Source organism: Bos indicus x Bos taurus, chromosome 1 (assembly GCF_003369695.1).
Source record: "Bos indicus x Bos taurus breed Angus x Brahman F1 hybrid chromosome 1, Bos_hybrid_MaternalHap_v2.0, whole genome shotgun sequence".
Taxonomy (NCBI): Eukaryota; Metazoa; Chordata; class Mammalia; order Artiodactyla; family Bovidae; genus Bos; species Bos indicus x Bos taurus.
In genome coordinates, this window is record NC_040076.1 from 129,942,953 (window position 1) to 129,968,641 (window position 25,689).

Sequence of the window (25,689 nt, forward strand, 5' to 3'; positions counted from 1 at the left end):
TAACTATCCTAGCTCTGTCTCTGTAAACACACACAGAACTCTTCATTTGTAAAACTGAAATTCTATACCCATTAAATAACTCAACCATTCCCCTGGCAGTCACCATTCTACTTTCTATATAAGTGGAATCATACAGCATTTGTTTGTGACTAGCTAATATATTTAAGGTTCATCCATGTTGTAACTTAGGTAAACATTTCCTTCCTGTTTCAGGCTGAATGGGCTTTCCTCATGACTCAGATGGTAAAGAATCCACATGCAATGCAGGAGACCCAGGTTTGATCCCTGGGTCAGGAAGACACCCTGGAGAAGGAAATAGCTACTTACTCCAGTATTCTTGTGTGGAGAATTCCATGGACAGAGGAGCCTGGCGGGCTACAGTCCATGGGGTCACAAAGAGTTGAACACCACTGAGCTGCTAACACTACACTACTACTTAAGGCTGAATAATATTCCACTGTATGGTTTATAGCATATTTTACTTATCTATTCATCTGTTGATGGAACTTGGGTTGCTTCCATCTTTTAGGTATATTTTGTGAGTAATGCTGCTGTGAACATAGATGTTCAAGTATCTTTTTAAGATCCTGCTTTCAGTTCTTTTGTCAAATTGCTGAATCCTAATGGCATTTCTACATTTAATTTTTTGAAGAACCACCATGCTATTTTTCATAGCAGCTGTACCATTTTATATTCCTGACAGTGCACAAGGGTTTCAGTTTCTCTATATCCTCACCAGTATCTGTTATTTCTGTTTCTTTTAGCTATCCTAATGGGTATGACAGAGAAGGCAACGGCACCCTACTCCAGTACTCTTACCTGGAAAATCCCATGGACAGAGGAGCCTGGAAGGCTGCAGTCCATGGGGCTGCTGAGGATTGGGCATGACTGAGCGACTTCACTTTCACTTTCACTTTTCACTTTCATGCATTGGAGAAGGAAATGGCAACCCACTCCAGTGTTCTTGCCTGGAGAATCCCAGGGACGGGGGAGCCTGGTGGGCTGCCGTCTATGGGGTCGCACAGAGTCGGACACGACTGAAGCGACTTTGCAGCAGCAGCAGCAGCAGCAATGGGTATGAGGTGGTATTTCATTGTAATTTTGATTTGCATTTCCCTAATGGGTAATGTTGAAATATTTTCATGTGTTTATAGCCTTTTTTATATTTTCTTTAGAGAAATGTCTGTTCAGGTTCCTTGCCCATTTTTTAATCAGATTTTTTTTGTTGTTAAGTTTCCGGAATTCTCTGTATATTCTGGATTGTTTATTGTTATATTTAGTTGCTAATTGTGTCTGACTCTTGCAACCCCATGGACTGTAGCCCACCAGGCTCCTCTGTCCATGGGATTTCCTAGGAAAGAATACTGTAGTAGGTTGCCATTTCCTTCTCCAGGGGATCTTCCCGACTCAGGGATCAAACGTATGTCCCTTGTGTCTCCTGAATCGGCAGGGAAATTCTTTACCACTGGGCCACCGTGGAAGCCCCATATATTCTGGATATTAATTCCTTATCACATAGATGATTTGTGAATATTTTCTCCCATTCCATGGATTGCCTTTTTACTCTGTTGACAGTATCTTTTGATGCACAAAAATTTTAAATTTTTGTAAAGTCCAGTTTGTCTGTTTTTACTTTTTGTTGCCTATGCCTTTGATGTCATATCTAAGAAATCATTGCCAAATTCAGGATTGTAAAGCTTTTACCCTGTGTTTTCTTTTAAATTTTTACAGTTTAAGCTCTTAAATTTAGGTCTCTGATCCATTTGAGTTAATTTTTGTGTGGTCTTAAGGGTACAACTTGGGAGAAGGCAATGGCACCCCACTCCAGTACTCTTGCTTGGAAAATCCCATGGACAGAGGAGCCTGGATGGCTGAAGTCCATGGGGTCGCTAAGAGTCGGACACGACTGAGCGACTTCACTTTCACTTTTCACTTTCATGCATTGGAGAAGGAAATGGCAACCTACTCCAGTGTTCTTGCCTGGAGAATCCCAGGGACGGGGGAGCCTGGTGGGCTGCCGTCTATGGGGTCGAGCAGAGTTGGACAGGACTGAAGCGACTTAGCAGCAGTAGCAGCAGCAAGGGTACAACTTGAGTCTGAGTGAACTCTGGGAGTTTGTGATGGACAGGGAGGCCTGGTGTGCTGTGGCTCATGGAGTCGCAAAGAGTCGGACACGACTGAGTGACTGAACTGAACTGAAGGGTACAACTTCATTCTTTTTACAGTTTTCACAGCAGAGGAAGAGACTGACTATCTCCTTTTGAAGGCTTTTTGGCGCTCTTATTGAAAAACATTTGACTGTTCAGTCACTTAGTCATATCCAACTCTTAGTGACCCCATGGACTGTAGCACGCCAGGCTTCCCTGTCCATCACCAACTCCTGGAGTTTACTCAGACTCATGTCCATCAAGTCAGTGATGCCATCCAACCATCTGGTCCTCTGTCGTCCCCTTCTCCTCCTGCCTTCACTCTTTCCCAGCATCAGGATCTTTTCCAATGAGTCAGTTATTCCCATCAGGTGGCCAAAGTATTGGAGTTTCAGCTTCAGCATCATATTCCAATGAATATTCAGGGTTGATTTCCTTTAGGATTGACTGGTTGGATCTCCTTGTAGTCCAAGGGACTCTCAAGAGTCTTCTCCAACACCGCAGTTCAAAAGCATCTTCAGCGTTCACATTTGACAATAAATGTGAGGGATTATATCTGGGCTCTTTATTCTATGCAAATGATCTATGCCAACACCACTCTGTTTTGATTTATGTAGCTTTGCAAAGGAGTTTTAAATCAGGAAGCTGTTACTCCTTCAGCTTCATCTTGTTATTCCTCCAGCTTCTTTCTTCTTTTTCAAGATTACATTCAGGTGATTACATTCAAGTTATTCACGGTCCCTTGAGATTCCATATGTATTTTAGGATAGGTTTTCTATTTCTGAAAAAAATGTCATTGGGATATTGATGGGGATTACACTGAATCTGTAGATTGCTTTGGTTAGTATCAATGTCTTAATATTAAGTCTTATGATCCATGAATACTGGATGTGACCCCATTTACTTATGTCTTTAATTTCTTTGAGCAATGTTTTATAGTGTTCATTGTACAAGACTTTTACCTCCTTGGTTAAGTTTGCTCCTATTTTTATTCTTTGATGTCGTTGTAAATGGAGTTCTTTTATTTTCCGTTTTAGGTTATTCATTGTTAGTATATAGAAATGCAAATGGTTTTTATATGCTGATTTTCATATTCTGCTGCTTTGCTGAATTCATTTATTCTAATGTATGTGCATGTGCGCATGTGCGTGTGTGTGTATTAAGGTTTTTGGTATATAAAATCGTATCGTGCAAATAGAGATAATTTGACTTCTTTTCCAATTTGGATACCTTTTATTTCTCTTTCTTATTTAAATGCTTGGTGGGAACTTCCATTTCTATGTGGAATAAAAGTGGTGAATGTGACATCCTTGCCTTGTTCCTCATCTTAGAGGGAAAGCTTGTAGTCTTTTACCATTGAATATGATGTTCGCTGTAGCTTTTTCATATATGGCTTTTGTTGAGTTGTGTGCATGCTAGTTTGCTTCAATCATATCCTACACTTGAAGACCCCAGGCTCCTCTGTCCATTGGATTCTCCAGGCAAGAATACTGGAGTGGGTTGCCATATCCTCCTCCAGGGGATCTTTTGTTTTGTTGAATTAGTTTCCTTCTATTCCTAGTTATTGAGTGTTTATCACAAGAAGGTGTTGGATTTTGTAAAATGCTTTTTCTGCATCTATTGAGATGATTGTATATATTCTTTTCCTTCATTCCATTAATGTAATATGTGCTACACTGATTTCTTTTCGTATGTTGAACTAATTCCTACATTCCAAGTATAAATCCCACTTGAATATGGTGTATAATTCTTTTACTATGCTGCTGAATTTGGTTTACTAGTGTGTGCATGCTCAGTCGCTTAAGTCGTGTCCAACCCTTGTGAACTCATGGACTATAGCCCTCCAGGCTCCTCTGTCCATGGGATTTTTCCAGGTAAGAACACTTGCAATGGGTTGCCATTTCCTCCTCCAGGGAATCTTCCCCACCCACGGTTCAAATCCTTGTCTCCTGTGCCTCCTGCATTGGCACTCAGATTCTTTACCATTTAGCCACCTGGGAAGCCTTTGGTTTACTAGTATTTTGCATCAATGCTTGTAAGGGATATTATTATTTTTCTTGTATTGTCTGACCTTTTAATATTAAGGTGATGCTATCTTCCAAGAATGAGTTAGGAAGTATTCCCTTGTCTAATTTTTTGGAATAGTTTGAGAAGAATTGTTAGTAGTTATTTAGATGTTTTGGTAGAATTCCTCAGTTATACCTCTCGGTCCATGTCTTTTCTTTTGGGCAGAGTTTGATTACTGATTCAGTTCTATTACTAGTTACGGATGTACTGCAATTTTCTGTTTCTTTGTGATTCAGTTTTGTGTCTATAGGAATTTGTCCATTTCATTTTGCTTATCTAATTTGTTGGCGTACAATTGTTCATAATATTGTTTAATACTTTTTTCTGTATAATTTGTAGTAATGTTCCCACTTTCATTTCTGATTTTAGTAATTTGAGTCTTCTCTTTTTTTCTGTTTATCAGGTAAAATTTGTCATTTTTTATTGATCTTTTCAGATGTCTTTCATTGACTTTCTCTATTGCTTTCCTAGTCTCTATTTCCTTTGTTTCTGCTCTAATTAATCTTTATTTTTTTCTTTTGCTAGCTTTGGGTTTAGTTTGTTCTTTTTCTAGTTCCTTAAGTTGCAAACTTAGGTTGTTAATTTGAGATCTTTCATGTTTTTAATGCAAATTTTTATAACTCTTAAATTTCCCCCTTCAGGATTGCTTTCACTGTGTCCTGTAAGTTTTGAAATATTGTGTTTTGTTTTCATTAATATCTTAAGAGTTTTATAATTTCTCTTGTGATTTCTTCTTTTATCCATTGGTTATTTACAAATGTGTTGTCTAATTTCCATAAACTTATGAATTTTTGTTTTATTTTTTGATTTCTAACTTCACCTCTTTGTGGAGACTTAATTTGTGGTTTAACATATAGTCTATCCTGATAATGTCCCATGTGTACTTGGAAGACTGTATTCTGTTGTTGTTGAGCAGGTTTCTTTTCTTTTCTTTTTTTCTTTTTGATCAGCTTGTGGGATCTTAGTTCCATGACCAAGGATCAAACCCGTGCTCCCTGCAGTGGAAGCATGGAGTCCTAAACCACTGAATTACCAGGGAATTCCCAGTGTTCTTTATAAATCTACTAGATCTGGTTGTTTTACTCTGTCACATTGTCTGTTTCATTACTTTTCTTTTGTCTGATTACTATGTATTCTTGAGAATGGAGTGTTAAAATCTCCACCTATATGGTAGAACTATTTCTTCCTTCAATTCTGTGAATTTTTACTTCACATGTGTTAGTGGTCTGTTATTAAGTGCACAAGTGTTTATAATTGTTATGTATTCTAGCTGTATTAAATCTTTTATTAATACGTAATGTCCTGTTTTGTCTCTAGTAGCCTTTTTTGATATAAAATCTATTTTGTCTGATACTCATAACTAGACTTTCCTTCTTTCTTTCTTTTTTTAAAAAATTATTTTCATGGAATACCTTTTACCATTCTTTCACTTTCAATCTCTTTGTGTCTCTGGCTCTAAAATGGGTCTTGTTTTAGGCACGTAGTTGGATCATATTTTCTTAAATTCATTCTACCAGTCTGTCAAGAGTTTGACCCTTTTACATTTAGAGTGATTACTGACAGGTAAGGGATTACTGTCTGTAATTTTGCTATTTTTTGTAACATGGCTTTTTTCCCCCCTCATTTCCTGTATTACTGTCTTCTTGTGTTTAGTTGATTTTTTTTTGTAGCAGAATGTTTTCTTTTTCTATATATTCTATCACTGTTTTCTTTGTGGTAACCATGAAGTTTACATTTACCATTATAAAATCATAACACTAATTTGAATTTATCGGAGTTTCACTTAAATAACGTATAAAAATTCTACTTCTTTACAGCTCTATCCCCACCTCTTTCAGTTGTTGATGTTGCAGTTACATCTTTATACATGTGTGCCTGAAAACAAAAATTCTAGTAAATGAGTTAGTGTCTTAAATTAGGTAGAAAATATGTGACACTACAAACCAAAGTTATAATAATATTAGCTTTAGACTAATGATTGTTTTTTAAAAAAACGACCTGTTTCTTAAGTCATGTAGCAAGCAAAAAGTAGAGTTACACATCTTTGTTATAATAGCAGCTTTTATAATTGCCTGTGTATTTACCATGCCATTTACCTTTATTGAGATATTTAGTTTTTCATATGGCTTTGATTTACTGTCCTGTGTCCTTTTATTTCAACTAGTGGGACTACCTTTACCATTACTTGTAGGGCAGGTCTAATGGTAAGGAATGCCTTAAACTTTAGTTTATCTGGAAATATCTTTGTTCTGTTCTCACTTTTGAAGGATAGTTTTGCCAAACATAAGATTCTTGATTGACAGTTTCTTTCTTTCAGAAAGAATTATATCATCTCACTACCTCCTGGTCTCCAAAGTTGCTGTTAAGAAATCTGCGGGTAATTACCTTGTGTGTGATGTGTCACTTCTCCCTTGCTACTTTCAAGATTCTTTGTTCTTTGAAAAGCTTGATTGTAGTACTTCTTGGTGTAGGTCTCTGAGTTTATGTTTCTAGAAGTTTGTGTCTTTCAACAAATTTGGGAAGTTTTCAGCCATCATTTCATATTCTCCCTACCATGCTCTCTTTTCTCCTTCTGGGACTCCCACAATTCGTGTGTTGACACAACTGGTAGTGTCTCACAGGTCCTTTAGGTAAGGTTCACTTTTATTCAGTCTTCCTTTTTTCCTATTCTTTAGACTTGATAATTTCCATTGTCTTAACTTCACACTTACCATGATTCATTCTTTTGCCTGTTCAAATCTGCATTTGAATGCCCCTAGTAAATTCTTTATTTCAGTTATACTTTTCAATTACAGAATATGTTTGATTTTCGTTTTGTTGTTGTTTTCTCTCTTTACTGATATTTCACTTTTGATCATATATTTTTCTTATTTTTTCTCCAAATCTTCCCTTAGTTCTTTGAATTTTTTAAGGTGGTTGTTTTAAATGCTTTGTGCAGTAGATGTGCCATCAAATTTTGTTGTTTTTTTTCAGAGACAGTTTGATTTTTTTTTTTTTTCCTTTGAATGAGCCATGCTTTCCAGATTCTTTGTAAGCTTTACTTTTTATTGAAAACTGGACATTTGAATCTAGTAATATCTGTGGAAATAAGATTCTCTTTCTTTGCCATGGTTTGCTGGGTTTTGTTTTTCTTTGTTTTAAATTTTGGCTGTCTTTGTGCTGAGGATCAGCCTGACCTATAAACTTGAGGTATTTTTTAGCCTACACCTTTCTCTGGGTACATGCAGTGGCTTTCTAATTCCCCATATATGCATTTAGGAGTGCTATATGTGAACCTTCTTTGGATTCTGATTTGGAGAAAAAAAGAAAAAAGATAATTTAAGACATTTGGGGGAAAATTGAACATGGACTAGATATTAAGTGATAGTAAGGAATTAATATAATTTGGTGTGACAGTGGTATTGAAGTTATATTAAAATGAGTCTACATTTATTGGAGGTGAGTACTGAAATATAAGTGGGTAGAGAAATGAAATAAATATGGAAGAATGTTGGTTATTATTGATCTTGGGTTAATGAATATACATGGGTTCATTTTACTCTTTCTCTACTTGTATGTATTTTTTTAAATTTCTCTAATGAAAAGTTTAAAAACTAGCTGAAAGGTGGTAGCCATTGAAGTTGGCTGATACTTTCAAAAAGTATCTTTATTTAAATGAAAATGAGAGAGATGAACATAGTGCACTAGAGACCAGAGTTTAAAGGGGAGAGAGTACTCTCTGATGTCAGCAGCAAAAATTGCAGAATTGGAGAATTTGCAACATGTTACTAGGTTTAGCTGAAAATGAATTATTGGTGACCAGTATTGGTGGATTTCACTATCTGAAGCAGAAGTAGAAGGACAGAAGGGTGATTTGCAAGAAAAACTGAACTAGCAGCAGGGAGGATCATTTTACTTCTCTGTCTCACATGGTTATAGCATCTGATATATTGGTACAATTCTCCCAGCACTCTTTCCTGCCAGCTTTGACAGCTAGAGATGTTGGATTAAACACTTTCTAAGGTTCTCTCATGTTGTGAGATTCCATGATGCCAATGAATATGTGTGATGATTGTGCCTCTGCAAAGGAAGAGTTAGATACCATAAAAATTCAAGGAAGTTTCTTCCTATAGAATGGCAGAGTCTTAGACAACAAGAGCACGTGATGGGAGGGTAGACTGAATATAAACTTGTGTGTGTGCCAGTCAAATAGAATACATCGCGTTGCTAGCCTTTGATCTACTTAGAAATAAAGACCACCTAAGAATGTGGCATTTAATTTACCCTTTGAGTTAGGCTAGTGAATTAATTATTAAACTAATGAATTCAGACAATTCTTTCATTTTTTGGGAAGCAGCTTACAAAAAATGTTTATTAGCATCACTTGCTTTTCACATTACCTAGTTAAAACAAATAGTTTTCTTTGTGTATATATGTGTAAAACCCCATAATGTTTCATTTCTAGAGGAGAACATTAAAATTATAAAAATCGGCTTTCTTAGAAGTCATAGAAGTTTTGGCTTAGGAATGCTTCAATTGCCCAAGAGTAGTAGGTTCTTTTAAATATAATTTTCTTTAACACCTTATTGCACTTTTTTATTTTAGGCAATTCAATTTTTTATTGCCAATCTCAACTTCTTTTGACTCTACAAAAGAAATTGTATCTACAGCAGCCCCTAAAGCCAAGGAGTCCAGCAAATCATCAGATAAGACTCATGACTGAAAAACAGGTAAACCTGAAATATTTGAAACCAGTGTTTATCAAAGTATGCGTCAAAGAATACCACATCTACAAATGTGAAAAACCTTACTTTAAAAGGCTACTTGAGTAAAAGCATTTTCGGAAATGATGGGTTAAAACTATTAAATGGTATCCTTATTCTAAGACTTCACAACATATCAGTGTCCAGAAGGAGGCTTTATTATACAGTTTTTCCTACTTACGTAATACTAATTTGATGAATATTTCATTAGACTGGTCTTTTTCAGTTTATACTTGGAAAATGCCATTCTCAAATATTTTGGAATTTGCAAACAGTTATGTTTTTCTTCAAACATAATTTAACTCAGATGACCGTTATATCTACTACTGTGGGCAAGAATCCCTTAGAAGAAATGGAGTAGCCATCATAGTCAACAAAAGAGCCCCAAATGCAGTACTTGGATGTAATCTCAAAAACAACAGAATGATCTCTGTTCGTTTCCAAGGCAAACCATTCAGTATCGCAGTAATCCAAGTCTATGCCCCAACCAGTAATGCTGAAGAAGCTGAAGTGGAATGGTTCTATGAAGACCTACAAGACCATCTAAAACTACACCCAAAAAAGATGTCCTTTTCATTATAGGGTACTGAAATGCAAAAGTAGGAAATCAAGAAATACCTGGAGTAACAGGCAAGTTTGGCTGTGGCATACAGAATGAAGCAGGGCAAAGGCTAACAGAGTTTTGCCAAGAGAACGCACTAGTCATAGAAAACACCCTCTTCCAACAACACAGGAGAAGACTCTACACGTGGACATCACCAGATGGTCAATACCGAAATCAGATTGATTATATTCTTTGCAGCCAAAGATGGAGAAGCTCTATACAGTCAGCAAAAACAAGACTAGGCGCTAATTGTGGCTCAGATTGTGAATTTCTTATTACCAAATTCAGACTTAAATTGAAGAAAGCAGCAAAAACCACTAGACCATTCAGGTATGACCTAAATCATATCCCTTATGATTATAGAATATAAGTGACAAGTAGGCTAAAGGGATTAGGTCTGATAGAGTGCCTGAAGAACTATGGACAGAGGCTCATGACATTGTACAGGAGGCAGTGATCAAGACCATTTCCAAGAAAAAGAAATGCAAAAAGACAAAATGGTTGTCAGAGAGGCCTTACTGTGAAGGATGTGAAAAGAAGAGAAGCGAAAGGCAAAGGAGAAAAGGAAAGATATACCCATTTGAATGCAGAGTTCCAAAGAATAGCAAGGAGAGACAAGAAAGCCTTTCTCAGTGATCACTGCAAAGAAATAGAGGAAAACAGTGAAATGGGAAAGAGTAGAGATCACTTCAAGAAAATTAAGAGATACCAAGGGAACATGCAAAGATGGACACAATAAAGGACAGAAATGGTATGGATTTAACAAAAACAGAAGATATTAAGAAGTGGCAAGAATCCACAGAAGAACTATACAAAAAAGGTCTTCATGACCCAGATAATCATGATGGTGTAATCACTTACCTAGAGCTAGACATTCTGGAATGTGAAGTCAGGGGGGCCTTAGGAAGCATCACTATGAACAAAGCTAGTGAAGGTGATGAAATTCCAGTTGAACTATTTCAAATCCTGCAAGATGATGCTGTGAAAGTGCTGCACTCGATATGCCAGTGGAAAACAGCAGTGGCCACAGGACTGGAAAAGGTCATTTTCATTCCAGTCCCAAAGAAAGGCAATGCCAAAGAATGCATCATGTGAAATACCGGGCTGGATGAAGCACAGGCTGGAATCAGGATTGCCGGGGGGAATATCAGTGACCTCAGATACGCAGATGACACTACCTTTATGGCATAAAGTGAAGAGGAGCTAAAGAGCCTCTTGAAAGTGAAAGAGGAGAGTGAAAAAGTTGGCTTAAAACATTCAGAAAATGAAGATCATGGCATCTGGTCCTATCACCTCATGGGAAATAGATGGGGGAACAGTGGCAGACTTTTTTGGGGGGGCTCCAAATTCACTGCAGATGGTGACTGAAGCTATAAAATTAAAAGATGCTTGCTCCTTGGAAGAAAAGTTATGACCAACCTGGAAAACATATTAAAAAGAAGAGACATGACTTTGGCAGCAAAGGTCCGTCTAGTCAACACTATGGTTTTTCCAGTAGTCACGTATGGATGTGAGAGTTGGACTATAAAAAAAGCTGAGTGCCAAAGAATTGATGCTTTTGAACTGTGGTATTGGAGAAGACTCTTGAGAGTCCCTTAGGCTTCAAGGAGATCAAAACAGTCCATCCTAAAGGAGATCTGTCTGGGTGTTCATTGGAAGGACTGATACTGAAGCTGAAACTCCAATACTTTGGCCACCTGATGTGAAGAACTGAGTCACTGGAAAAGACCCTAATGCTGGGAACGATTGAGGGCAGGAGGAGAAGCGGACGACAGAGGATGAGATGGTTGGATGGCATCACTGACTCAATGAACATGAGTTTGGGTAAACTCTGGGAATTGGCGATGGATAGGGATGCCTGTGGTGCGGCAGTCCATGGGATCACAAAGAGTCAGACACGACTGAGCAACTGAACTGAACTGATGTTTTTCTTTCTCTTAAAAGACTTATCAGGACTTTCATGGCAGTCCAGTGGTTGAGACTGCCTCCCAGTGCATAAGGTGTGTGTTCAATCCGTGATCGGGGAGCTAAGATCCTACATGCCTCTTGGCCAAAAACCAAAGCATAAAACAAGCAATATAGAAACAAATTCAATAAAGACTTAAAAATGGTCCACATCAAATAAAAAAAAAAAAAACCTTTAAAAAGTTATCAGGCAACAGTATTTGTATAATTTGGTCATTCAAAATATGTGACTTTTTTTATAGGGCATTTTTTTTTTTAATGAGTCGTAGTAGGTTTGGAGAACGAAATGGCAACCCACTCCAGTGTTCCTGCCTGGAGAATCCCAGGGAAAGAGGAGCCTAGTGGGCTGCCATCTGTGGGGTCGCACAGACTCGGACACGACTTAAGCAACTTAGCAGCAGCAGTAGGTTTCCACTTATATACCCACACAGAGCTTTTGGCTCCCCAAACAGATTCTAGCAACAGTTTTAGTTCTGTTTCTTTAATCTTTGTGACCAGAAGACAAAAATAAGGGGAAAAAATTGTCAGGGCGGGAGAGTTACAGAAAGGATAAAGAAATAGAAGGAAGTCAGCAGTCAAAATGAAAGATTTGTTTGGTATTTGAGCCATAATCCTATCAAAGAGTCATCAGGACAATTTGGTTTTTGTCTTGATAGGTTTTTAAAAATTGAAGTATAGTTGATTTACAGTATTAACTTCAGGTGTGTAACATAGTGAATCAGTAGTTTTTACTGATTTAGTGATCAGTAAAAACAGATTTTACTCCATTAAAAGTTATTACAAGATAATTGTTATAATTCTCTCGCTGTACAGTGTATCCTTGTTGCTTATCTATTTTAGTAGATTTTTTAATGTCTGAGGGGAATTTGAATGTGAATGTGATAGTTGCTCAGTCATGCCTGACTCTTTGCAACCCCATGGATTGCAAAGTAGCCTGCCTGGCTCCTCTGTCCATGGAATTCTCCAGGCAAGAACACTGGAGTGGGTAGCCATTTCCTTCTCCATTGGATGTGAAGAGTAATAGTTTTATTTGAACTTTTAAAATTTTTCTAGGAGAGAGGGAGGGGGAAAAATTCTCCAAATTATTAATATTAACATTATTATAATATTTACATGCTATTCACTAATAAAATACATTAGATACTTTTCAAGCATTTAAATAAATTGAAAATTTACTCAAATCACTTTTTCACAAATATACTTACATTATACTATATAAGATATTTAAGGTCTTTTAAAAAGAATGCAAAGTATCTCACACACTTGATTTTAAAATTGATCATTGTACTTAAGAACCTGTTATTGATGTTAACATCATGAATTTAAATGTCATTTAAAAAATACCCGTTTCTGTTGTATTTTATGTTCTTTTCTTACCCATTGTTTTTATTTATTGTTAGGTTTTATTCTTTTTTTAATTTGGAGAGAGTTCCCTTCTCAGGGTAAATACATATGTAGAATCAGGGATACAAAAATTAGGAGTGTCTTTCAGAATATTTCTACTAGAATCAGTTACCTAGATGGACAGACTCCTTTTCATAGTTAGACCTTGTCCATTATACAAGGAACTACCTAAGTTATTGGCTCTTCCAGTCAGATATGTTTGATTTTGTTGTGACCCTGGTCATCGTTAAGGTGACAGTTAAATAAAAAACCCTAAATAAAAAGTTCAGTTAAATAAGAAACTTAAGGTCTGTTTGCTGCTGCTGCTGCTGCTGCTAAGTCACTTCAGTTGTGTCCGACTCTGTGCGACCCCATAGATGGCAGCCCACCAGGCTCCCCCGTCCCTGGGATTCTCCAGGCAAGAACACTGGAGTGGGTTGCCATTTCCTTCTCCAATGCATGAAAGTGAAAAGTGAAAGTGAAGTCGCTCAGTCGTGTCCGACTCTTAGTGACCCCATGGACTGCAGCCTACCAGTCTCCTCAGTCCATGGGATTTTCCAGACAAGAGTACTATTTAATTCACTGAAATTATAAGGCTTTTAATTTATTCATTAAGACCTATATATGTGTTCTGGAATTATGTAATTCCAGATATAATGTAAGTATCTGTGCTTATTTGCATCCTTTTTAGTCTAATTTTGTTAGAAACAAATCTGTTTTAATTTTAAGCATTATGTGTGTATAAAAATTCATATTAAAGCTTTTGGAAAAAAAGTCTGTTGTTCTGAAAACAAAGGAAATTATAAGAGGGCATTTCTTCACCCTATATCTTAACGTTGATCCTTTTCTGTCTTCTTGTACTTGTAGCGGGAAGAAGCAGAATGGGAAAACATAAATGTGCTGTTGATGATGCATGGCTTAAAGCCTTTATCTCTAGTCAAAAGAACAGATATGAAAGGTAATCAAATTATATTCTTGCTCCTTAAGATAAAAAGCTTCTTTTTTTAAAAAACATTTTCAATCTTAATGTTTTTCTTATCTTCATTTTTACTATGTGTATTACATTTCAAAAAATGTAGATCTCATCATTTTTGACAAACAGTCATCACAGACGATGAGGGAGAATTTAAAAACAATGATGGAGGAAACATCGCGTCAACAGAACATGATCCAGGAGCTCATAGAAACTAATAAACAGCTTAAGTAAGAAAATGGAAAAAAATCTGTTTTTAATTGTATGTGAACAAATGATATGCATTTAAAAAAATAACTCGCTTGAAAAGAATCTTGGAATTTAATTTTCCATTGATTAAATATAAAGTAAAAAATATTTTTAGTAGGTAAATCTTTTGGTAATAGCTTCGATATATACTGATACCCTATGTTTCCTTGTTGGTTTGTGTTATAGAAATTTTAAGAATGCAAAAAAATTTTAGAAAGTTGTTATGTTGGTAGATGGATATGTTGGTTGATATGATTTGTTACTATTACTAAGAGAAGGAATTGTATGTCTGTTACTAGAAATGAACTTCAGCAACAGCAAAGCCGAGCAGCAGATCAGGAACAACGAGCTAATGACTTGGAACAAATTATGGAGAGTGTGAAGTCCAAAATTGGTGAAATGGAGGATGAATCTGTAAATAGGGTTTGCCAGCAACAGAATAAAATAAAAGAACTTCAAAAGGAGCATAAAGTTTTACAGGTAATGAGTTAAACATTTTCTTACATGATAGTCTTAAAATACCTTGTCAATGTTACAGGTGACTTCCATGTTGCTTAATTCAGTGATCCTTATCTTCCTTTACCTATTATTGTCATTGTCTTGAAATTCTTTCTTTGCTGTTTCCAGAATATTTTCTCTTCTGGTTTTCCTCTAACCCCACTGGTTATTTTTTGATCCCTTTGCTGATTCTTCTCATTTTCCATGACTTATCCCTTCAGTTCAGTCGCTCAGTCGTGTCCGACTCTTTGCGACCCCATGAATCGCAGCATGCCAGGCCTCCCTGTCCATCACCAACTCTCGGAGTTCACTCAACCTCATCGTCCATCGAGTTGGTGATGCCATCCAGCCATCTCATCCTCTGTCGTCCCCTTCTCCTTCTGCCCCCAATCCCTCCCAGCATCAGAGTCTTTTCCAATGAGTCAATTCTTCGCATGAGGTGGCCAAAGTATTGGAGTTTCAGCTTCAGCATCAGTCCTTCCAATGAACACCCAGGACTGATCTCCTTCAGAATGGACTGGTTAGATCTCCTTGCAGTCCAAGGGACTCTCAAGAGTCTTCTCCAACACCACAGTTCAAAAGCATCAATTCTTCAGCACTCAGCTTTCTTCAGTCCAACTCTCACATCCATACATGACCACTGGAAAAACCATAGCCTTGACTAGATGGACCTTTGTTGGCAAAGTAATGTCTCTGCTTTTTGCCCTTCCAAAGAGTAAGGGTCTTTTAAGTTCATGGCTATAGTCACCATCTGCAGTGATTTTGGAGCCCCAAAAAATAAAGTCTGACTCTGTTTCCACTGTTTCCTCATCTATTTCCCATGAAATGATGGACCAGATGCCATGATCTTAGTTTTCTGAATGTCGAGCTTTAAACCAACTTTTTTACTCTCTTCTTTCACATTCATCAAGAGGCTCTTTAGTTCCTCTTTACTTTCTGCCGTAAGGGTGGTGTCATCTGCATATCTGAGGTTATTGATATTTCTCCCGGCACTCTTGATTCCAGCTTGTGCTTCATACAGCCTAGCGTTTCTCATGATGTACTCTGCATATGAGTTAAATAAGCACGGTGATAGTATACAGCATTGACGTACTCCTTTTCCTATTTGGAACCAGTCTGTTGTTCCATGTCCAGTTCTAACTGTTGCTTCCTGACCTGCATACAGATTTCTCAAGAGGCAGGTCAGGTGATCTGGTATTCCCATCTCTTTCAGAATTTTCCACAGTTTATTGTGATCCACACAGTCAAAGGCTTTAGCATAGTCAATAAAGTAGAAATAGATGTTTTTCTGGAACTCTCTTGCTTTTTTGATGATCCAACAGATGTTGGCAATTTGATCTCTGGTTACTCTGCCTTTTCTAAAACCAGCTTGAACACCTGGAAGTTCACAGTTCACGTATTGCTGAAGCCTGGCTTGGAGAATTTTGAGCATTACTTTACTAGCGTGTGAGATGAGTGCAATTGTGCGGTAGTTTGAGCATTCTTTGACATTGCCTTTCTTTGGGATTGGAATGAAAACTGACCTTTTCAAGTCCTCTGGCCACTGCTGAGTTTTCCAAGTTTGCTGGCATATTGAGTGCAGCACTTTCACAGCATCATCTTTCAGGATTTGAAATAGCTCAACTGGAATTCCATCACCTCCACTAGCTTTGTTCGTAGTGATGCTTTCTAAGGCCCACTTCACATTCCAGGATGTCTGGTTCTAGGTCAGTGATCACACCATCGTGATTTTCTGGGTTGTGCTCATCCCTTAAACCTTTCTTTTTCCTATAAATTCAAATGTCTTTGGTGATGCTCAATCTAAGTCATAGTACTTTTAAATCTGTGGCACAGGCTTCTTCCCTTAATTCCAGACTAACATCCTGCATCCTACTTGATATCTCTATTGGATGGATAATTAGGCATGTAGAACTTTTTAACATGTCCAAAACCATACCTGGATTTCCTCCCCAAACTTTTGTCTTTTAGTCTCCACTCTGGTCCAAGTCACTTTCATTTCTTTACTGTGTCTTTCTTGGTTTCCCTACTCCAAGCCTTGCCTTTTTCAATGTGCTCTCAACATTGTAGCACAGAACACTCTAACTTTGCGTTTTCTTTTTTTTTAAAGGGAAAAATCCAAAACTCTTTACCGTGATCTTACATGATTGTCCCTGTGTTACCTTCTGACTTCATCTCCTGTACCTTTTGCATATTCTATTCCAGTCACACTGACATTCTTGATTTTCTTTGAACATTTGCCTTGAACATTCTCACTTCAGGGACTTTGTATATTTTGTTCTTCCTTTTTCCCTTTACCATGCATGCTTTTTTTAGCTGCACGGTTTGTTTTCTCTCTGCTTACTCAAGTGTCACATCACTATCTCTCCGGGATTCCATTTTTGACCACTTCACTTACAATTGGCAGTCCTGTCCCCCACATATCATCTTGCCTTCCCTGCTTTGTTTTATCCATAATTCCTATCACCATCTAACATGCTGATATACTATACAATTTGTTTTGTTTGTATATCTCTGTGTTAGAATGCAAGCTCCGTGAGGGCTGATATTTTTGTCTGTTTTGTCTAGGGCTGAGAAAATGTCTGCTTTATTATTAGTATCAATAGATACTAATAGATATTAGTATCAATATCAATAGATATTTGAATTATTGATTTTTAGTTTTATGTTTATTGAAATAGCAATGTTATAACATTGAATAATTAATTCCTAATTTAAAAAACCTCTTTTAAAACTTGGGTGTTTATTGTAATTGAAAGAAAGAAATCTTTTGTAGGGAAAATCAATATTTAGTCGTATAAGACATTACAGATACTTAGAAACAGTATATCATTATAAGTGTTTTCTGTTGGCACAGCATTATGTGTACCTGTTGCATACAAGGTGTTTAGGCTGCCTAAAGGGACAGTACTCCTTAGGCAGGGTCTAGATGTCCCCTCAGTTTATGCTAGCAGCATTGGAAGGATGTGATAAGTTAAATTTCAGGGATCAGAGAGAAACAGCGGGAGATACTAAGAATTTCTGGTATGAAACTGCGGGCAGTGGTTTCTGCCCTCATTTAGGCTGCCAGCTTGGGGCCAGCAGTGCTGGACCTGTTGGTGTTCATAGCTCCAGAGAAGACACTATCATTCTTTGGCCAAGTCTGTTTCTGTTATTCATCAGTCAATAAGATCTAGCATTTGCATTTTTAGGTTTGCTTTGTTAGGTAGCGTTCCTCATCAAAAGTATATTCTAAACTCTCTCTGTGGGGAGGGGGATTTTGGACATATTGCTCCATGCATTTGATTTTGACCATCATCTCAGATATAGGACATGTAGAAATATGAAGCTCTTTAGCTCAGGGGTCCCCAGTCTCTTGGATCTAATACCTGGTAAAAGGTGGAGCTGATGTAATAATAATAAAGTGCACAGTAAATATAATACACTTGAGTCATCCCAACCCCCACCTCTCCCATCTGTAGAAAGATTGTCTTCCACAGAATCAGTTGCTAGTGCCAAAAAAGCTGGGGACCGTTGCTTTAACTCATCAACTTACTGATGTGGGAAGCAGCCATCAGGTGGTACTGATAGAGGGCGTTGAAGGCAGAGAGATCTGTGTGGGTTTTTTTTTTTTTAAGGAAGATACCTATTTTTTTTTCCTTACAGAGATTGATCTATAAATAATCACAAACTGAATTATTATAATGTAAGGCTTATGAGTTTACCAGGGTTTTAGGTAATTCAAAGAAAAATGCTTGACTATTCATTGATAAGGGGTGATTTGAATGGAGTGTCATGTATTTTCTGTCAAGTATTTCATCTGTCCTAAATGAATTATAGGCCATTTAACTTTTCACTTCAGGTTTCAGAGTTTTGTTATATAGCTTTTAAATGTGTACAGAGGAAGTCTCATGTTCCAGTCGGCCATGGAAAACAGACAGAATTAGGGTGGGGGCGTGAAAACTTGGTTTTGTGGCAGGGTGTGTGTGTGCTCAGTAGTGTCTGACTCTTTGCCACCCCATGGACTGTAGCATGCCAGGCTCCTCTGTCTGTGGAATTTTCTAGGCAGGAATACTGGAGCAGGTTGCCAGTGCCTACTCCAGGGGATCTTCTTGACCCAGGGATTGAACCCGTGTGTTTCTTGCATCTTTTGCATTGGGGATTGGATTCTTTACTGCTAGGCCACCTGGGAAGCCCTGGGGAAGGGTATCTATGCTAATTTGAACAATTGAAATTAGTTGCTTGCTTGTTTCTTAAGTATGTGAAGGGTACTTTTTATAGGATAATGACAGAAATTGGCAAAACCTCAAGGGCAATTCCCAAGGAATTGCTGCCCCTCATTGTTGCCTGATTTTTTGTACAATTCTATCACAGATTGGTCATATATTCTATTCTGTACTAGTTAATTTGTGCCTTCATGGGGAAGATGGAAGTGCTCCTGGGAAAGAATTATTTCACAGTTTGAGGCACATTTTTTGGGGGGCATACACTTGTTTCCGGTTTTAGAATGGTTTAGTGCTGCATATTTTGCAGTTGAGAGAAAGGAAGCATTGATTTTGTGTGTATGTGGCAAAGAGATCAAGGAAATTAACAGATGTTTGACAACAATACTTTGAAAGATTGCTATTGAGAGATTGCTGGGAAATGCAGAAACGAAAAGACAACATTTCTATGTTCTGCAGTGCAGTTTTCCTTTTTCTGTACTTAGACAACATGTGTTAGCATCTGTGGATATAGTTTTATATACTTTTCAATCCTCTAAAGATCAATGCAGAGTACATCATGTGAAATTCTGGACTTGATGAAGCAGAAGCTGGAATCAAGATTGCCAGGAAAAATATAAATAACCTCAGATATGCAGATGACACCACCCTTATGGCAGAAGGTGAAGAGGAACTAAAGAGCGTCTTGATGAAAGTGAAAGAGGAGAGTAAAAAAGTTGGTTTAAAACTCAGCATTAAAAAAATGAAGATCATGGCACCCAGTCTCATCACTTCATGGCAAATAGATGGGGAAACATGGAAACAGTGACAGCTTTATTTTCTTGGGCTCCAAAATCACTGTAGATGGTGACTGCAGCCATGAAATTAAAAGATGCTTGCTCCTTGGAAAAAAAGATATGACCAACCTAGACAGCATATTAAAAAGCAGAGACATTCCTTTGCCAACAAAGGTCAGTATAGTCAAAATTGTGGTTTCTTCAGTAGTCATGTATGGATGTGAGAGTTGGACTATAAAAAGAAAGCTGAGTGCTGAAGAATTGATGCTTTTGAACTGTGGTGTTGGAGAAGACTCTTGGACTGCAAGAAGATCCAACCAGTCCCTTGGACTGCAAGGGACCTAAAGGAAATCAGTCCTGAATATTCATTGGAAGGACTGGTGCTGAAGCTGAGCTCCAGTACTTTGGTCACCTGATGTGAAGAACTGACTCATTAGAAAAGACTTTGATGTTGGGAATAATTGAAGGCAGGAGGAGAAGGGGACGACAGAGGATGAGATGGTTGGATGGCATCACTGACTCAATGGACATGAGTTTGAGCAGGCTCTGGGAGTTGGTTATGGACAGGGAGGCCTGGTGTGCTGCAGTCCATGGGTCGCAAAGAATCAGACATGACTGAGCGACTGAACTGAAAGATCTAAGCAGATAATTTGTTTTAAATCAGTGTGATCAGTATCAGCATGTAGTCTCCCTCCTCTTTCTCCATAGGGAATATATGGATCAGAAAGCTGACCTTTGCTTTTCTTTTAGTGGTTACCTTAAAGATTAAAATATTCACTCTTAACTTCTCAAAATGTAATGTTACTTTGTACTTTCTACCTTATTCTATGACATTGGTAAAATTGTTTTATAATTATTACATTCTCCAACTTATATTATTGTTGTGTATTTCAATTCTGTATTTTTATTCTCTATACATTTATTTACTACTGACAGTTGAAATAGCAAAAAATATTTTTTCCTGTTGTTTAAACTTTTAATAAGCAGAGGAAAAAATTCTAGTTTTATACTGTCTGTCCTATTATGTATTGTTCCAGCCATCCAGGGTGGGCTTCCCAAGTGGCTCAGTGGTAAAGAATCCACCTGCTAATGCAGGAGATGCAAGAGACACCAGTTTTATCCCTGGGTCAGGAAGATCCCCTAATGGAGGAAATGGCAACCCACTCCAGTGTTCTTGCCTGGAAAATGCCATGGACAGAGGAGCCTGGAGGGCTACAGGCCGTGGGGTCACAAAGAGCTGGACACGATTGAGCGCACACCACCTCCTTTGGCAAACCACTCAGTGTAAAGCCACCAAGCTCTTCTGTATACCTCTCCACAAGTCCTTTAGCTTCAATTTCTTTTTTTACTTTTGTGTTGGATTTCTCTATCGACTTTAGCTTTCTGAAATACACAGGGAACCACGAGACAGAGTGTTTCTTAGGACCAAATGAGAAAATAGATCTACTGTTTATTAACATCAGCAAGATATTCCTAATGTATGATGGCCTTATAAGTAACTGACATCTAGGTAGGGAGGAAAGAGATAGAGGAAGGATGGCAGGGCTTATTAAAATTGTTATTGGGCCCTCTCCAGATTCTTGAACAGTAATACCTTATAAATATGAATATTGCTCCCACAAGATTCTTAAGCTTTTTAGTGAAAGGATAGCTTGCGCACAAGGGAAAAGGTGGAAAAGAGTGCCAAATTCTTGCGAACTTTCAGGGAAGTCCGGTTTTAGAAGGATTGTGAGTGAGGGGGCCACAGTGTGCCTGATTAGCTTGTGCTCAATTCTTGGATTGGTTGGCATCAAGTTGAAGTTTCAGGTATCATCAACCTTCCGATTTCAAATGTTCTGGTGTCTACATGCTTGCAGTCAGCAGATTTCATCTGAAGGGGGTCTTCCTCCTATAAAAACAACTTAGGAATGTGTGTCAGGCTTTTATATCTTTCAGGGAACTGGGAGTTCAATGATTCTGCTTTATGGCAGATTTATATGTACATACATCAGTGGAACAGAGATAATTTTTTATTCCTGTGGGTCTCTGGGTGTTACCTCTGAGGCCCAAGCCTTCAGGTACTTTTGTTCTACCAAGCCTGTCAAGGCCATTTTCTTGGTTCTTTTCTAAAATGGTATTCTTGTCGTCCTGTCTCAAAATCATTGTTCATCTTTCACTCAACATGCTTATTTTAAGATTCATGCATGTTGCTGGATGTATCAACAGATTATTATGTTGTGTGAATATACTGCAGTTTGTTGATTTGCCTGTTGATGGACATTAGGCTTGTTTCTACTTTCTGGCTAATACAAATAAAACTTTTACAAAATTTGTGTTATTCTGTGGCCTTATGCTTTCTTTTTCTCTTTGGTAGATACCTAAGACCAGAATTGCTAAGAGTAAGTGTATAGTTAACTTCTTAAGATGCTGCCTGTGACTTGTCTTCATTCTCTCAGTGTCTTTGAAGGAGCATAAGTACTTACTTTTGATGAAGTTCACCCTATCAGTTTTTTTTTTTTTTAATAGATTGTGTTTTTGATTTGTAAATAAAGACAACTTTTCATAATCCAAGGTTACAATATCCAGTTGTTCCACCACTATTTGTTTAAAAAAACTATCCTTTCTCCATTAGATTGCCTTTGTAAGTTTAGTGAGAATCAGTGTATGTGTGTGTCTATTTCTGGACTATCCTGCTACATTGATATATGTATCTTTCCTTACACCAGAACCACATTGCTTTGATTACTGTTAATCTGAAATTAGGCACTCTGATTCTTCTCCTTTTGTTCTTTTTCAGTATCATGTTGGCTGTTTAATTTTTAAAACATTTTGAAATTTACTAAAAAAAATTTATTGGAGTATAGTGGATTTACAATGTTGTGTTAGTTTCAGATGTACAGCAAAATAAATCATTTATATCTTACATGTATCTTTTTTTCAGATTCTTTTCCCTTATAGGTAATTGCAAAGTATTGAGTAGAGTTCCCTGTGCTATATAGAAGGTCCTTAATTAGTTATCTATTTTATATATAGTAGTGTGTATATTATCAATCTCAGTCTCCCAATTTATCCCTTCTTCCCACCCACTTCACTTCCCCCTTCCTGCTGCTGCTGCTAAGTCACTTCAGTCGTGTCCGACTCTGTGCATCCCCATAGATGGCAGCCCACCAGGCTCCGCCGTCCCTGGGATTCTCCAGGCAAGAACACTGGAGTGGGTTGCCATTTCCTTCTCCAATGCATGAAAGTGAAAAGTGAAAGTGAAGTCCTTCAGTTATGTCTGACTCTTAGCGACCCCATGGACTGCAGCCCACCAGGCTCCTCCGTCCATGGGATTTTCCAGGCAAGAGTATTGGAGTCGGGTGCCATTGCCTTCTCCACCACTACCCACGCCCCGCCCCCCCCCCCCCGCCCCCCGCAGTAAATATATGTTTGTTTTCTACATCTGTGACTCTGTTTTGTAAATAAGTTCATTTGAACCTTTTTTGTTTCTAAATTCCACATATAAATGGTATGATATGATATTTATCTTTTTGTGGTCTGACTTACTTTACTCAGTATGATAATCTCTGGGTTGATCAATGTTGCTGCAAATGGCATTTTGTTTTTTTATGGCTGAGTAATATTCCATTGTATGTAAGTACCACATCTTCTTTATCCACTCCTTTGTCAGTGGACATTTAGGTTGCTTCCATGTCTTGGCTAGTGCTGCAATGAACACTGGGGTGCATGTATCTTTTTAAATTGTAGTATTCTCTGGATATATGCCCAAGAGTGGGATTGCTGGATCATATGATAGTTCTGTATTTTTTGAAGGAACCTTCATACTGTTCTCCGTAATGGTTGTACCAATGTGCATTCCCACCCATAGTGTAGAAAGGTTCCTTTTTCTCCACACCCTCTCTGGCTTTATTGTTTGTAGATTTGGTGATGATGGTCATTATGATTGGTATGAAATGTTATCTTATTGTAGTTTTGATTTGCATTTCTCTAATAAGTGATGTTAAGCATATTTTCATGTGCTTTTTGCTATCTGTATGTGTTTGGAGAAATGTCTATTTAGATCTTCATCTTCCACCCATTGTTTGATTGGGTTGTTTCTTTTTTTATATATTGAGCTTACATAAGCTATATGCTTTGTAAATTACTCCCTTCTTGGTCGCTTGGTTTGCAAATACTTTAGCTCACATGATTTGTGGAATCTTGGTTCCCTAACCAGGGCTTGAACCTACACCTTTGGCTGTCTTTTGGTGTATGATTTCCTTTGCTGGGCAAAAGTTATTAAGTTTAATTAGGTCCAATTTGTTTATTTTTGTTTTTATTTTCATTACTCTAGGAGATGAATCAAAAAAGATACTTATGTGATTTATGTCAGAAAGTGTTCTGCCTTTGTTTTCCTCTAAGAGTTTTATAGCATCCGGCCTTACATTTAGATCGTTATTCCATTTCAAGTTTATTTTTGTGTATGGTGTTAGTTAGATCAAACCAGTCAGTCCTAAAGGAAATCAACCCTGAATACTCAGTGGAAGGACTGATGGTAAAACTGAAGTTCCAGTGCTTTGGCCACCTGATGCGAAGCGCCAACTCACTGGAAAAGACCCTAATGCTGGGAAAATTGAAGGCAAAAGGAGAAGAGGGCAGCAGAGGATAAGATGGTTAGATAGCATCACTGACTCAGTGGATATGAACTTGAGAAGAATCCCAGAGCTAGTGAAGGGCAGGAAACCCTGGTATGCTGCAGTCCATGGAGTAGCAAAGAATTGGACATAGCTTAGCAACTGAACAACAACAAATGGTGTTAGTGTTCTAATTTCATTTCTTTCCCTGAAAATGGATTTTTACCCTGAAATTTTAGCATGTCTTTTTTATGTGTTTATTTTTATTTATAATTTATTTATTTGGCTGTGCCGGGTCATAGTGGTGGCATGTGGGATCTAGTTCCCTGTCCAGGGATTGAACCTGGGCCCTGCATTGGGAGCACAGTGTCTTAACTGCTGGAATGGGAGGCCCCTAATTTCATTCTTTTGTATGTAGCAGTCCAGTTTTCCTATTACCATTTATTGAAAAGACTGTCTTTTCTCCCGTGTATATTTTTGCCTCCTTTGTCATAGATTAGGTGACCATAGGTGTATAGGTTTATCTCTGGACTTTCTATCCTGTCCCATGGATCTATATTTCTGTTTTTGTGCCAGTTCCATACTGTAAGTCAGGGAGCCTGATTTCTTCCAGCTCTGTTTTTCTTTCTCAAGATTGCTGTGGCTACTCAGGGTCTTTTATGTTTCCATATAAATTGTAAAAATTTTTGTTGTAAAAAAAATTGTAAAAATTTTTTGTTCTGTGAAGGATGCCATTGGTAATTTGATAGGTGTTGCATTGAATCTGTAGATTGCTTTGAATTGTATAGTCATTTTGACTATATTCTTTCAATCCAAAAACATAGTATATGTCTCCATCTGTGTCATCTTTGATTTCTTTCATCAGCATTTTATAGATTTCTGAGTATAGGTCTTTTGCCTCCTTAGGTAGGTTTATTCTTCAGTATTTTATTCTTTTTGATGCAGTAGTAAATGGAATCATTTGCTTAATTTCTCTGATTTTTTGTTGTTAGGGTATAGGAATGTAAGAAATTTCTGTGTGTTAATTTTGTATCCTGCAGCTTTATCACATTCATTGAGCTCTAGTAGATTTCTGGTAGCATCTTTAGGATTGTCTCTGTGTAGTATTACATCATTTGCAAACAATGATAGTTTTACTTCTCTTTCAGTTAGGTTTCCTTTTATTTCTTTTTCTTCTCAGAAAGCTGTAGCTAGAACTTTGAAAACTATGTGAATGAAAGTGGTGAGAGTAGACATCCTTTTCTTGTTCCTGATCTTAGAAAAACTAAGTTTTTCTCTCTTGAGATTGATGTTAACTATGGGTTTGTTGTATATGGCCTTTTATTATGTTGAGATAGTTTCCCTCTATGCCCACCTTCTGGAGAGTTTTTTTTGTTGTCATAAATGGGTGCTGAATTTTGTCAGAAGTTTTTTCTGCATCTACTGAGATGATCACGTTTTTATTCTTCAGTTTGTTAATGTGTTGTATCATATTGGTTTGCATATGTTTGCATT

The 25,689-nt window shown here is 37.5% G+C and overlaps 1 protein-coding gene across 8 annotated transcripts in view; it reads left to right on the forward strand.

Annotated features, from left to right (window-relative positions):
- The window catches only part of CEP70 (centrosomal protein 70), an 86,431-nt gene that overhangs the window by 3,777 nt on the left and 56,965 nt on the right, over positions 1-25,689 (forward strand). For 2 of the 8 annotated variants that reach the window (XM_027545029.1, XM_027545038.1), the window contains exons 3-6: positions 8,799-8,923; positions 13,776-13,866; positions 13,988-14,111; positions 14,430-14,610. In XM_027545029.1, the coding sequence (XP_027400830.1) occupies positions 8,909-8,923; positions 13,776-13,866; positions 13,988-14,111; positions 14,430-14,610 (411 nt within the window). In that variant the 5' untranslated portion in view covers positions 8,799-8,908. Of the gene's footprint in view, positions 1-213; positions 277-6,531; positions 6,592-8,798; positions 8,924-13,775; positions 13,867-13,987; positions 14,112-14,429; positions 14,611-25,689 lie in introns of those variants that run through there. The other 6 variants (XM_027545021.1, XM_027545007.1, XM_027544987.1 and 3 more) reach the window with 6 other exon arrangements.